This window comes from Caloenas nicobarica, chromosome 14 (assembly GCF_036013445.1).
Source record: "Caloenas nicobarica isolate bCalNic1 chromosome 14, bCalNic1.hap1, whole genome shotgun sequence".
Lineage (NCBI taxonomy): Eukaryota > Metazoa > Chordata > Aves > Columbiformes > Columbidae > Caloenas > Caloenas nicobarica.
The window spans coordinates 93,132-108,429 of record NC_088258.1 but is presented as its reverse complement, the minus strand read 5'-3'; the positions used below and the strand labels follow the sequence as shown (position 1 = coordinate 108,429).

At 41.2% G+C, this 15,298-nt stretch overlaps 2 protein-coding genes and 1 long non-coding RNA gene across 5 annotated transcripts in view; 2 read left to right on the top strand and 1 right to left on the bottom strand.

Annotated features, from left to right (window-relative positions):
• Positions 1-5,509, top strand: part of PDPK1 (3-phosphoinositide dependent protein kinase 1) — a 28,795-nt gene extending 23,286 nt beyond the window's left edge. For both annotated transcript variants that reach the window (XM_065645291.1, XM_065645290.1), the window contains one exon: positions 478-5,509. In XM_065645291.1, coding sequence (XP_065501363.1) covers positions 478-585 — 108 coding nt within the window. In that variant the 3' untranslated portion in view covers positions 586-5,509. The remainder of the gene's footprint in view (positions 1-477) is intronic.
• On the bottom strand, positions 5,137-6,743 carry LOC135994601 (uncharacterized). Its single transcript, XR_010607020.1, has 2 exons — positions 6,579-6,743; positions 5,137-5,810 (listed from the first exon to the last, which is right to left on the bottom strand). It is a non-coding gene; the product is annotated as an uncharacterized LOC135994601 (long non-coding RNA).
• A 106-nt stretch (positions 6,744-6,849) lies between these two features.
• KCTD5 (potassium channel tetramerization domain containing 5) overlaps positions 6,850-15,298 on the top strand; it is a 35,176-nt gene continuing 26,727 nt past the window's right edge. For both annotated transcript variants that reach the window (XM_065645293.1, XM_065645292.1), the window contains exon 1: positions 6,850-7,108. In XM_065645293.1, coding sequence (XP_065501365.1) covers positions 6,866-7,108 — 243 coding nt within the window. In that variant the 5' untranslated portion in view covers positions 6,850-6,865. The remainder of the gene's footprint in view (positions 7,109-15,298) is intronic.

Here is a 15,298-nt window from a genome sequence, read left to right as displayed (position 1 = left end):
ATTTTTTCTGGAGAAAATATAATTCCTTAAATACCAGAGTTGATAGCCTTAATTTAAAAACAAACCACAAAAAACATACACAAAAAACCCTCTAACAACAAAAAAATCCTGATGATATACGTTTCCCTCAGAAATAGAAATGTATTCTTTTATTATTCATGTGTAAATAAACTATAAGTGGCTTTAGGGATTTGAAGGAAGGTCTTAAGAAGGACTTTTAAAATTTAGCTGTCTTAATACATAGCGGATCACAAGGAATGTAGCAACAATATATTGTTAGTTGACTGCTTAACAATATTGAGATGCCAGATGTATGGTTACTCAGTAATATGTAATGTCATATAACTGTAACTGAATTTAACTTTTAGAAGACTTATGAATTTATTCTGAATAATTATTTTATTGTTAGGTGAAGAATAATTAGTGCTTTTTGGGTAAACTGTTTGGAGTACTCATTAAACTGTCGTTCACTTATAGCCAAACAGGACATATTACCTGATGGACCCGAGTGGGAATGCTCATAAATGGTGCAAAAAGATACATGAAGTTTGGCGGCACAGATACCACCAGAATGCTGCTAAATAGTAAAGCTCATCCAAAATTTCCCAGTTTCGCTACTTGCTGCTAGAACTCCATGTGCAGCCGATCAGAGGAATCTTTTCAACCCACCTATTACCATCTCAAGGGGAAGCAAATGTCTGAAATGTTCTGTGTGGTTTTTTTGGTTGTGTGTGTGTTCTTTTTTTTTTCTTTTTTTTTTTCTTCTTCTTTTTTTTTTTTAAGAAAGAAAGAAAAAAGAAAAGCAAAAACCTAATGGAATTCAGGGTCGCTTTGCTTGCTCTTTGTGCTTCTGTTGAGGCTTCCACATGCATATCATTGCAGTGAAGATCTTGCTTTTGTGCACTTCAGCTCAGTTTCTGCTGCGGACTAGTGGATAGACCTTGCGTTACCAGCTTCACTTAAGATGAGTTAAAACCAATCCACACGCACACATGCCAAATCATGTCCCAGCCTTGCATTTTCTGGGGCTGGGGTTTTCTGTGACTTTCAGATTATCATTAAACTGTATTTCATCAGGGAGCTTTTATATGCCTCTCCTAAGCACCACCTCTCAGTTTTCTCGTCCTTTCCTCACAGTCCCCCAGCTTATTGGTATATGGCATTTGTAACCAGGTCAGTTGCACCCTTGTGTAATTCCTAATATAGTTCTGGTTGCAGGATTTATGTGGTACTTTAGTAATTATGTGAATGAATCACATGTATGTGTCTGGCAGACAGGCTCTAATGATACAGGTTGTGAGAGAGTAAAATGCTTAACATGGCACTGAAAGTTTTCTAAAATTGAAATGTTGGCTTCTGAAGCATATAAGACTTTAAACATTCAATTTCAATTTTAATATGAATCATATGTGTGCTTAATCAAGGGACAATAAACTTACCAGCATGCTTTTAACTAATGCTAACTAAAAAAAAAAACTAGTTAGTATGGGGGGGAAAAGGTTACTATTAAGTAGTAAATAGTTTTTCACCTTTTCGGGAGATGAGGGCTAGAAGCTTGCTTTCCAGGGTGTGCATGTATTGTGCATTTTAGTGGGGCCAACCTATTTACCTGAGTAGAGAAGGAAATGTGAAAGCTTTGTGCAATTGATTACTTGACTTTTTTTTTTTCCTCATTGTATAATGAGATGTATAAATATTCCTATTTTTGGTCTTTGGCCAAATATTTAGCAGCTCTGAAAAAAATTTAAGCCATTGAAATATTAGATCCATAAAGTAATCTGGTTAAAAATGCAAAGGAAAATATTGATACAAAGGGGAAAATATATGGTACTTAAGTCATATCTATAAAATGAAAATATTTTTCATATCGATCTCATTTATCCTCTTCAAATTAAGGCTTTTTTAGTGGTCAAACATTTCGTGTAACATTGCAAAGATATAACTTTCTATGTGCTAAAACCAACTTCTGTAGTGGTATTTTCAACATGCCTGTGTTCCTGAACCTTGCAGAGAGGAATGGCCTAGGTCTGGACAAAGGCATTCCTTCCTTGTTTTAAAAGCAGTATAAACATCACACCTATTTATTCACCTTCTATACATACCATCTCTTTGCATTTTGAGGTCTTACCGTATGATGTGCTTTTCCTTCTGCCAAAGAAAGAAAAGTTCCACTGCGATGTTGAAAAAACTCATGGACCACTGTTTTAGAAGCAGAATTTTAAAATCGGTGACTTATCAGGATTTCTCAGCAGACACATGAATGTTGGATATTTTGTTGTTTTACAGGGTGAAGGAGATTTATTCTTGATCTCTGAAAAACTGTGTTACATGGTTGAAAATGATGACATTTCAGCTTTTCCAGTATCTCTCAGTCTTTAAAAGAGAGAGTGCAGTTGCCTTTTTTGTGGAGGAACCACATTCTTGTGGTCTTCTGTCATCCCACGACGTGCACAGACTTGACGAAAGTAAATCCCTGGCTTAGTGCCCAGTGTTAAGGGAGATAAGGTGTCCTACAAATGGATGAGATGAAGACGACAGAACACCATTCCTTTTGCATCGTGAGAAATTTCATCACATAAAACGTACACTCCTTGTTACTGAAATTTGGATAGCTCAGTATACCTTCTACCTGTGTCTGTATTAATCCTATATTTACCATTCTAACCAAGATGACATATACTGTAATTTTGTTGCAGTGCTATCTATTTGCTCTCTGGCTGTCAAGTTCCAGCTATCTTGGGTCCACTGGAGGCAACCCTACCACTTTTGGATTTAGTCTTTGGTATAGAGATGTAGACATACTCCCAACGTCATACTTGAGAGTTTGGCAGTGATGGAGATTCGTGGTGCTGCTGCTGTTCAGTGTGACAAAACTTGGCCTCGCATAAAAAGTCTGGCAAGGCTGTTCTGCTGACAGAGAACACCTCTTAACTTCATGAGGAGATGAAGTCATCTCTGTTGGCTTGTTCACTAGGTGGATATCTAGGAATGCTTAAACATGTTTTCTGTAATATTTAGGCTTGTAGTCATTTTGCCATACTGAAGTAATTACTCTGCTTTTTCACACCGTGAAAATCCTCTCTCAGTAGGCTTCCATCCTGCCCACTAAAAGCTTTCGGCCAAATCAACCTTTATAGCAGTAAGCTGTCAAGAAGGTGTCTGGAAGGCTGATGTCTGCATTCTAGTTTCCTTTTTTCTTTTGACAACGCCGTCATTAGGAAACTGAGCATCACTTGCAGGCATCCCTCCCCTCAGAACTTCAGTGTTCCAACTCAAGTCTTCCTTTACTGCTGCTTTTGTGGGAAGGGACCTAGAACTCTTCTAGGAGAGATATTAGTCTTTCTTGGACTGTAAGTGAAATCTGTGGTTTTGAAAGATGGCAGAAGAATAGAGTGAGGCAAGACAAAGCAATATTATGGATTTAAGTATGTTTCATCAGTTTGTCCACTTCGATGTGTACTGACAGGAGCTGCACGCTATGGAGGGCTGGTTCCTGTTTTACATGCTTATACCTGCAGTGGGATAGCTTCAGATCTTTGGCCTGGAGATGGCTTCTGTGCTTCGTGGGGGTTCATGGAATGACATGTACAAGGCAAGTTCTTCAGAGCTGCAGATAAGCCAGTTAATTGCTCTCCTCTCTTTCTGAGGTCTTTCAAAGCACAAAAAGGGTTGTTAGGCACTTAAAGACTCTTCTTCAGATTCCTCACTGCAAACCTACTGAAAACCCAATCTGTTCATTATCAATTCATTCCATCTTTTGTATTTTGAACAATTGCCAATCATTTATAAAGCATCTGGTCAGTGATGTTGTAATCTTGTTCTGCTTGGGATTTGAACTTCAGGAAGGTGTTTATTCCATCTGTTTTCTGTGGGGTGGAGCTTAAGAAAGGACAAAGTACTGCTAGAAAGGATTTTTGAATCACACTGTTCTATTCAGTATCCAGACCAGTCACAGAAAAACTACTTTGATAAACTGGAGAGATTAGTTTATTACCATTGGCCTTGAAGTCCAGTTTTGACAAAGATTTATATTAGGGAAGACTTGCTTCGGATGCGATGTTGCCGCATTGTGAGCAGACTGATATTACCTGCTGAAGACATCGAGCTGTCACATAGTGCTATTCTCCACTTTTCTCCTTCTGATGTGATTTGGTTGTGAAGTATCTGCTATATCTACACCTGGAAAACAAAGATGTGATAGTTGTAGTCCCTTTTTGTAGTTCAAGATGCTTAATGTGCTTGATATCATTACATTTTGTGCTGGGAACTTTGAAGAATCCTGAGGACTTTCCACATGTACATGTAACAGTTTCTCTTGAATGATTTAGTAAAGTCAACACAACTATTTCATTTGGCCTGTGGACAAAACATTTGATTTCAACACCTAGCTGAGGAGAGAACTTGTGTATTAATAGTTGCCTGAAGATGTGGTCTGTGGATTCTGATCATTCTTTCTAATCGTGAATTACACAAATAGGTGTGGTATTTATATTTGAAATTTTGCTGAATGCCTGTAATAGTTTATGCAAATATTTTATTAATCAAATGGAAGTGCTCCTGCAAAGCTTCTTGACACAGCTTGTCCATCAGTTGATCAGGTGAGCTTACAGACAAGTAATTCTCTGACCCAAAAGGGTGTGCTTTCAGCTAAGATGAGACTGGTAATTAGAGAATGTTTCCTCTTTCTTAGAAGAAATATGACTTTCATACATCAACAATAACCTGGTCTGTCTGTCAGCAGGGCAGTGAATGTAGATGGTTGCCATTTGACAAAGCTTCCTATGACCATGTACTAACTCTGATTGGATGTGGCAAATGTTCTAAATTGTAGCAGAACTCACAATTACTGTATCTGACAAAAAAGAAAAAATAGGAATCAGGAACCGTAATCAGTTTTGATAGTTATATGCTAGCTGTTTTCAGGTTGGTGGCAGTCAGTTACATGTGTAACATTCTCTACCTGGTTTGTAGCTGTAACTGTGATGTACAGATAAAAGGAAAAACAAAAGACAACAAAAACAAAACAAACCACAAACAAATAAAACCAACACAAACCCAAAACCCCCTCAATAAACATCACAAAACAATCTCCCCTCCTCCAAGAACTTGTGAAAACAGAAGCAAATAATGCAATGATTTAAGATACACACTTTTTGTATTTTTATTCTTATAAGGTTATTTGCTGGCTCTTGTTGGCCTCTAGTTCAGTCTGTGTTATTTAAATTCTAATATATGAAATATTTGGATTGAATTCATGTTCGGGGCCATGGTGTTGTATGTATTGATGTACAGCCTTGAATGTGAATAATTATTGTAAACTATATTTTACACCTTTTTTCTGGCTTTATTATAAAAATTTTCTATTGGTCGATGATTTAATCATATCTCATAATTTAATGACTGTTTATTCTCTCGACAGATCTCTGTGCTGTAGATGTGTAGTTAGTGACCAGATGATGGATTTCACTTAATGCTTGGTAGTCTGTAATAAAGGCATGTAGGGTCCTGGCCCGGCCTCCGCCTCTTCCTTCCGCTGCGGGGGGGCAGGACCTGTGGACCAGGGAATGTCCTGGGCTGCAAGGGACCCCGAGGATCAGGTCCAGCTCCTGTCCCTGCACAGGACACCCCACAGGTCACACCGTGTGTCCGAGGACGTTGTCCAGTCTCTTCTTGAACACTGTCAGGCTGGGGCCGTGACACCTCCCTGGGGAGCCCGTTCCAGTGTCCAGCACCTCTGGGTGAAGAACCTTTTCCTCATGTCCAACTGACCCTTCCTGGCACATCTTCCTGCCGTTCCCTGGGTTCTGTCCCTGTCACAGAGAGAAGAGCTCAGCCCTGCCCCTCCTGCTCCCCTGCTGAAGCCGCAGCCCCATGAGCTCTGCCCTCAGCCTCCTCTGCTGCAGCTGAACAAACGCAGGGACTTCAGCCGCTCCTCACACAGCTTCCCCTCCAAACCCTTCGCCAGCTTTGGCCTCTCCAGTAGCTTTATCTCCTTTTCTCCTGTGTCCCCAGCCCTGCACACAGTGAATGCTGCAGGTGAGGCTGCCCCAGCGCAGAGCAGAGCGGGACAATCCCCTCCCTGCCCGGCTGGCCCTGCTGTGCTGGGTGCACCAGGACACGGGGCCGTCTTGGCTGCCAGGGACACCGCTGGCTCATGTTCAACTTGCTGTTGACCAGAACCCCTTGTTCTGTGGAGCTGCTCTCCAGCACCTTGTCCCCCAGTCTATGCAGCCAGGGTCACTGTGTCTCAGGTGCAAACTCTGGCACTTGCTCTTGTTGAACTTCATGTGGTTGGTGATTGCCCAGTTCTCCAATTTAGCCAGACCCCTCTGCAGGGCCTCTCTGCCCTCGAGTGTCGGCAGCTTCCCCCCAGTTTTGTGTCATCGTTGAACTTCCTTAGTATTCCCTCAAGTCCTGTGTCCAAGTCATTTATGAAGACCTTGAGGAGCGCTGGCCCTAAGATGGATCCCTGTGGGACCTGCTACTGCCTGGTCGCCAGCCAGACATGCCCCCATTTACTGGAACCCTCTGAGCCCGGCCCGTCACCCAGCTGCTCGCCCACTGCACTGTGTGTTTACCCAGCTGTGTGCGGGACATCTTGTCCAGGAGCAGACTGTGAGAGACACTATCCGAGGCTTTACCGAAATCCAAACCCGCTGCCGGAGGTGCGAGCGCCCTTCCTGGGCCCGCGGCCCCTGGTTGCGGGGCAGGGCCGCCCGCGGCCGGGCTGTCGGGAGCAGCGCTGGCGGCCGCTGCAGCGCAGGCGCCGGGCGGGAAGGGGAAGGAGCCGTCCCCAGCGGACGCTTCCGGTGGGAGGTGCCCCGGGGACCTGTAGCTCGGGCGGACCCTTCCGGCGGCGGCGAGGATGGCGGCGGAGAACCACTGCGACTTCCCGGTTCCCCCGATCGACGGCCCGGGCCTGGGCGGCGCGGGCGGGCCGTGCCTCCGCTGCAGCTCCGCGCCGCCGCCCGGTGCCGTGCCCGGCAAGTGGGTGCGGCTGAACGTGGGGGGCACCTGTTTCCTGACCACTCGGCAGACGCTCTGCAGGGACCCCAAGTCCTTCCTGTTCCGCCTCTGCCAGGCCGATCCCGACCTGGACTCGGACAAGGTGAGCGCAGGTTCCCCGGGGCGGGCCCGGGAGCGCTGCGGGGGGCAGGCGGGCCGGCGGGGGCCGGCGCTGCCGGGTTCCCGCTGCCGGGGCCGCCGGCCCTGCCCCCGGGCCGGCTGCGAGGCTCTCGTTGGGCTCAGGCGGCTGCGGCTGCTCGGCGCGCAGCGGTGGGGTCTGGGTGGCAGCCGGGAGGCACGGGACCGTTCGTGCGTTTGGCGGTTTGTGTTGTCGGTCCGGGCTTGGTTTCAGCCTTTTAATGGAGTATCTGCTCGCAACGATGTCGTGTTGTTTCTGCACTGTCATCACCCTCTTGTTCGGTTTCAAGAACCAGATGAAACTACTTTTGGTAACAGCCTGTCTCATTAGCCGGAGCATTCTGTGCTTCGGCAATTCTTTGAGTAAAATATTATTTTTTCTGCGTGGACTGCCAGTGGTGGGTGATAGTGAATATTCGGGTATTCATTCTGACTCATTTTTAGTAGGGAAATAAAAGTTAACTGATTAAGGGTTTTTTTGTGGAATGGAATGTGGTAGCAGATATAAAGTATTCATGTGCTGTGCTGGCTCTGAAAGAGCCAGTAAAATACACTTAGGGAAAATAAGGGAACAGGTTATAACCCTTGAATATTTAACCAACAGGTTGAAAACAGAGAGTTGATTCTTATCTATCAGTTTTTAACTTTTATTTTTTCAGTGAGACTAGTAGTGAATTTATTCATTTTCTCATGCATGAGTTCCAGAAAAGGTGTTTAAATGGTTAAAAAGATAAGGAACAGAACCTGAATAGTGTTCCAGAGTTAACAAGAAAATACCTTAAAGTGTGGCAGCGTAGGGATTGTTTTTTGTTGTCTTTGGTCTGCTTCTTTGTTTTTCTTGTTGAGAGGATTAGCTTAAACTGACCTATTAAAAAATTAAAACTGTATGTGGCTTGCTGATAGGTGAGAAACTGTCTTTACTTGGGAAGGAGTAGGAAAGCTTTCTCCTAAGGTTTCTTAAATAAAAAATAAGGCACATTTAATAATTAAGCTACCTGTTTCAGTTGTTCCACTGCAAAAAGGTGCTTATTTGCTATCTCAGTGTCACCAAAGAGAGAGAGAAGAAGGGCACATATTTAGAAGAAATGCTTTAGTTCTAGTTTAAGTCTTTGGCTGCCTTTTTTCACCAGTTGATGAAATCAGTCATCTTTCACAAGCACACAATCACTGAGGTGTTGCTATCTTGCAAAAATTTAATGAGGCTACTAATCTAAATATTTTTGGTTTTACTGTGCTTACATTATTGGCTTGTAGCAGCAAATAGTAGATTTATGCTAAGGTCATTTAGCTGTTTGGTAGGATTTGATGAATTGGTAGGGTTTGATTTTATTTATTTATTTGGGTTTTTTTAAACATGTTTCTAGACTTCTGTAGTTATAGTTGTTGAAAGTGTGGGTGACAACTTAAAGCTAGCTGTAGTCACAGCTGGAGAAAGATGCCCTTTGCTTACAAGGAACATGCCTATACGTTATTTCAGCTGCTTAGATATTACAAAGTGTCATCCTTTTTTGCCAATGTAGAAGTCTAATGGAAACCACTTTAGCAAGATGCAGACAAATTGCATTGTCCTGTCACTGTGACTAGCCTTTTTTATAAAACTATAGCTGGTACAGTTATCTTTAATAGATTATTGTGCAAATCAGTAACGTGAGGCAAACAGGAGGTATAGAGAGAACTATATAGTTGTGGAAAATCCCGTTATTCAGAGACGAATTCTCTAGGCTTATGAACCTGGATGTCTTCAATTTGATGTACAAAACCCAAAGGCTTTCCTGGTTAAATATGCACCATGGTTGTCTTTTCTGTACAGCATTTGTCAGAGTTTCATGTCCCATTGTCTTGACCATCTGTAGCCATTGATTTTCACTTCAGCCATTCAGAGCCTGATTTCTGCAGTCACCTGTCACCTTGGATTTTGCAGAAGTGGCCTAGTGCTTAGATTACCCATCATCGTGTATTAATTACAATACCTAAGATTGCTTAAACACATAGAGCCTTTCTTCCAAGGATTTGATTCAGAATCTTTGGATTCTTCGTCTCCTGTAAACAACAAAATATAATCCAAGCAGTTCCTTTTTTACCTCTGAATGAAAACGTATGTCATATATGTCCTTTAAAGAGAACAAAAATCTTTCCCTGCTATCTCACCAATTTGTGAGTATCATCTTGATACAATAGCACATCAATAGATTGTCTGTATGGTTTGATTTTGAAATGTGAGATGCCCTTAACTGATTAGCATAGGATTAACTGGTGATATTTGTGTTATCATCCTGGACTCTGGTTCTTCTCTTTTGCCACATGTAAGTAAATCAAAATCTGATAGTAGGAGATTTGTTTTTTCACTTGTGGTTTTACTCTTTGGAGTCCCATTAGGAGCTCTAACCTGGTACTAAGTTGCCATTTTTTTTCTATACTGTACGCAGTCATTTACAGTGACTACTATGCCGCACAATTTTGTGCTCGTAAAACAGTCGTTCGTACGAAGTGCAGCTGATAAAGATACTGCCCTCCTAAAGCTTGGCACATTACAACTGGTCTTTGACCAGGTTTGATTCCATTGTGTTTTCTTCCTAAAAATCACCTGGATTTTAAACACCTAGTTGTGAACTTTACCGCGAGAGGGTTGTGTCTGAGCTCAGGTGCTGGTGCACCCGCCGGACACACTCGTCCCTGCGGCCTCGTGGGGAGTGGAGGATCCTGAGGGACGGGCCAGCAGAGATGATCGGAGCTGACAGCCACAGCCCTGTTTGAAAGAACTGTGAAAAATCGACCCTTGACATGCGATATCATGTTTCCTGCATGGGGAATTAGTCTGGGATGCACTTGAGTCACTCACTTTGGGAAGTTTTAGATGTATTTTCAACAGATTAATACTGAATTGTCTTCATAATACAAAGCGCGTTTTATAGTTCATAGGCACATTTCGTACTCTTCTGATCACGCTCCATCTGATATGTAATTCAGCAAAAATGAAGGAGGAGGTATATTTTTTTATAGCTTCAGTGGGTTAAACAGCTTGTGGAAAGCTCTAGTGTTGTCCTAGCTGACAAAAGGGAGGGGGGCAGGTTGCACATCTAGAAACAAGACCAAGCAGAAGAGCTCAAAGTTTTTATGTCACATAATTTGAGAAAAATGTGTTGTGGGCATCCAGCTCAAGATTTAAAAAGCATAGGGGGTAGGTGAGAGAATTATTTCTGAGTCTGGATTTAGGTTTAATGCCAGATACGATTGTATTTCTGTGCATATTGCTGCCTTTAGCACAATTTCTGCTTGCTCGGCATATGTAAATGATGTCACTTTTTAGCTGCCCATGTTGGAGCACACAGCTCTGAGCTAAAACCTCGGCAGTTTGGATTCTGAGTGTGTCTATTCTGGAAAAATATTTGAGGAGAAATCTTTGGACTAGTTTTGACCTCAATGAAGATAATTAACTGGAAATAGATTTCTGCCGTTTCAACTAGTGTATTAATGCAATTCTTGGTGAGAATGTTAAATGGGATTGGGGATTGTCATGTGAGCTGTACGATTTGGCGACAGATTCTAAAGAGTGAAACCTTTTTTGGCAAGGAGTTGATGAGTGACTTCTCAGTCCAGAAGTACATACAAGGGACTAGAAATCTGAGAGTGAAGCCTGATCAGCCTGCAAAGCTGTTCAGCTAGTGAAGTGTGGAACTATAGGTGTCCAGGCTAGAAAGTACATATTTTTAACAGTGACAGTAATTGGAGTGGCTCGCACAAAATGGTTAGGTTTCACCACTACTTTCTGAAGGTTATACATTTCACTGTATATAAATTGAGACCTATGTATGTTTTAAATTAAGATCAGGCTAGGTATTCATTATGATTCCTTTGAGCCTCAGTCTCTGTAAATATTAAAGTGGAAATGTTTGAGACTCGAATACATGATCATTTAAATGTTTTTGGCAATATTTTTCAAATTCTTTGAAAATACATGTGCATTTTGAGTGTCCTGAAATCCTTGGATTGTAGATATGCTTAAGGGTTAATTCTTAAGGAAGAAGGAATATGATTGTGAGATACACTGACTTTTCATTGGTATGCTGAACCAAGGGATTGAAAATTTAAGGGCAAATTATTCAGCTTCCTCTGAAATTCCATGGTATTTGTAACTTGGACTGAACTTTGGTGTGGGAGAGTGGTAATGAACAAATGCAGCCTTCACTGTAGCTCAGCAATGTTGTCTTTTAAATGGTGCCCTCGTAAAAAGGAGCGGGTATGGAAAAGGTCCAGGACTTATGGACTAGGAAGGAAAAATACTGGGTAGAGAGAAGAATGTAATGCAAAAATATAACCGAGTAAAGATATAGACACCCATATGGTTAATTAACACTTTTGTGTTGGATGCGCAAAGACGACTGGAGCATTTGCTTTCACTATCCCTACAAAGAGTGGCAGAATTTGTGTGGAACACCTGTGGGGTCGAAATGTGGGGTGATGTGACTATATGAATAGAGAGGAAACTTGAGTTTCAGCTGCTGTTCTGGCAAACATTGACACCAGTTTGTGTAAAACATACCTACAAGAGAGAAAACCGAGACCTTATTACAATGTAGATTTGCCTGGCGTTTGTGGTATTCACCTGAAACTTGGGAAATGGCTTCAAAATACCACACTGGCTGTGGCAGTGAAGGTTCAGCCTTGCTCAGAGCTGGTAGGAACCCCATTAGTTGGCAGAGACAGCAGCACAGTCTGTTAATACCGAGCTCGCCAGCCTAGAGCTACTTCAGCCATGTCTGCACAAACTGTAGCTACAGCTTTAAACTGTCTAGATCACATTTGAAGTGCAATTTATTGTTCTTATCTTGAAACAAAATGTTTTAGAAAGAGTGTCCAAAATGCTAATTACACCTGAAAATACAATGTGTTTTCATGTACATGTGGATGAAGCCAATCCCAACAATAATCTGAAAGTGGAAAGACTTACGACCCATATTTTGAGGGTTCTAGGTGGAACAGAAGACTACATTGCTGTGTCAGCTTTTATTGGATTTATGTTTACATAAATATCCTTAAACATCTGGCATAATCGGCTTTTCATAGTGATTTCAACATGAAGTGCTTAGTGTACATTGAAGGATAATCAGGCAGCTTGCCCTACAGGAGTGAAAAGGCATTTTTTGTAGGAAGACGCCTGGGAAGTCAGTTTCGTGCCTCTTTTTTCTGTGCATTCTTTGTATATTGTTACAACATTCTTTACTGAATGGTTTGCGTTTTGGCTCCTGAGTCCCTGGCACTAGTCTGTAGCATTGCGGGCTTGTAAGGCCCAAGCCCATAACACACATCTTTCTCTTTGGAAGCATGTTAATTAATGCCTGTTTTCCATATCTGTAATCTAGGTAAGCAAGTGGCTACTTACTCTGAATTGGTCAATCTATTAATAATTTTGCGTGGAGTTTACATACTAAAGTGAATTCTATTGACAGAATTTGGATTGCTCACTGTTAGAATTTAGCCAGAGTTTTAAAACTTTAATGATTGATATTTACTAATGTTAAAAAGAAAAAAAAACCTATTTCACCATAAATTAAAAGACTTTTGGGTTCCTTTTTCTTCTTTATTGTTTTTTGAGGACATGCTTGAAAGGTTAACTATGACGCTAATGAGATGGTACTTTATTTGTATGTGGTGTATTATACATACATTTGGTTTGATATTTATATTTATCAGTGTGAAAATGAAGCATTTTTATGGATTCTAGATGGTAATTTGATGAGGTAGAAAACTTGATAGTGATTAGGAAAGGAATGAGTGTAACAGGAAAAAAGTGAGATGTGGAACGGTAGAGTGGAAAAAAGTTTGTGGATGAGGAAAATGGTTAAAAATAGATAGAAGGCCAAAGCAATTCTATGTTGTGTTTCACAGAGTGGGTGCTGTCAGTGTGTGTAAAGCATACTTGGTACAAGTGCCAGGAATGAGCTGTGATGTGTGTGTCAAAGAGGAGGCCTGACAGCTCCTTCCCTTCAGTATATAGAAGCCTGCTCAGGGGAAGAGTAATTTCAGATACTGTAATCCATAAAATAAATAAACAAACCCCAAAATTTTTGAGGCCTTTTGTGTAAGGAGTGAAGTAACCATTGTTACTTGAAATTTCCTTTAGAGCTCTTAGTTATTGTGCTTCCGTGACCCAGCCGCGTGTCGGTGGTGTGGCGCTGGTGGCCGGTGTTGCTTCAAAGGGCCATGTGCAAAAACACTGTCCTGTGGAAGAATACAGTAATCTTACTGAAAAATATTGTTTCTAGAGAATTAACTTAACTGGGAGGACTTAGAGGTTTGTAAGTCCATGTTTTTCTTAATTCAGTTAAACCGATGGCCCAAGACTGTGCTTTTTTCTTTAAAAGAGTGTTTCTTTTAATTGGTTTTAGCTCTTCCTTTCCAACTTCACTGGTTTCTGTTCCTGTATTAAATAATACTTTTCAGGTTATAATTCATACAATTGTCAGCTAATTTAATTTATTTGGGTTGTATCTGTAGATTGTTCATTCAAGTGTTTTGGTAATGTAAATCTGTTTAAATGTGAAACATTTAAAATATAGCATTTTATGCACTTCATCCGTCTACTGGTTTTGGTGCATCATTTCACTTCTGTGAGACCATGAGTTTAGATCAGAAGAAATTGTGATTAGACTTTGTCAAGCCCCGTCTGCTCTGACAGCACGTTTTAATATATTAGCATTTTCTTGAACAGTTAATTTTATATAAAATATGACATCCCTTCTTCTAAAATTACATTCTAGGTGTGTAAATCCTTTAGCTTGTAGTTATAGAAAGAAATTTATATTTTTTGTAGTTCAGACTGTGGTATTTCTGCATTCTACCAACCCTGGCTAGACAAGCACAGTTATTCAGAAACTAAATCCATGTACCTGAAAATACATCCACTGTCTTTTTTCCAATGAAACATTTTAGTAATGTTAGATACTTTAAAGTAGAGAGAGTTTTCAGGTATCACAGTTCGGTTATCAAACTTTTACATGTCAGCGTTACTGTGCAAATGCAGAGGATTGGGTCAGTACAATTTTTATCATGTGGAACAACCAGTATCACTATCATATGTAGTTTTGGCGGAGAATGATTGAAGTTTAGCTAGGATTGTTGGTAGTGATGGTCGTTTAGGATCTCCTGTAAACTACTAGAATATTAAAAATAAGAATAAATCAAAGTGTCTGAGGTGCTGCCGCATCTCTCCAGTATGTGCCTGGTGGTTCTGAAGGGTTAGTGCTGTCAGTGGCCCACTCGGCAGCAGGAAGAGCCGTGAGTCTGTCAGACGTCTGTCTGTCTTGCCCACCTTCCTTAGACCTCTGGCCAGCACAGTGTCAGTGCTGCATTGGTCACAGGTGTTCACACATGGACTCTAAATTATGTAGGAAATACCAATTTTGCTCCTTTGTCTCTTTGTCAAGAATATCAGCTATGCAGATGAATTTCTTGAACTGTGTTTTCCATTCCACAAAATGCTGTGCTCTGTTCAGTAAACTGAGCATCGGTTAGTTCGATCTGTCCCTTCTTTGTCTGCATGAGGTAGGTAGGAACTGTGTCTTCAGTATAATTCTTTTTTTCTAAGATGCACATACAACCCTTGCTTGGTACGCAGCTGTTCTCAGTACCATGTGAATATTGTACATCTGAACCAAGACAAAACCAAAACTTTTTAGAGCAAAATGTTGATATTAGAAGAAGGTAGGTTGGTTTGTCTTAATAGAGGCAACCTGATACTTCAGCCTCACTGGAATTGTAGCCTTTGTTCTGATTCTTCAGGTTTCCAAACAAAATGTTAGTTTTCTAGTTTTAAGTGTTATTTTTAACCTTAATTTTCAGTGTTCTCACTACTTAAATCTTCTGTGCTAATGATGTTGTTAATCTTTTTGATAAGAGGGTGGGGGGGATTGGTTGAGGAAGAGAAGTTGTATAGTACATGATTGAGTGATCACTTTGATACAATTACAACTACACTATTAAATTCCTTTTAATGTCTTTAATAAATCTGGCTTTAAGGGATGTGGCTGTATCTGAATACGTGCTTGCTGTTCAGATGCCAAGCCGAATATTATTAGCTTGCAGTTTCTGCTTGGGCATTCAAATCATTGTGGGGTTTTTGCCTTTTTTGTTTGTTTGGGGTGTTTGTGGTTTTGTT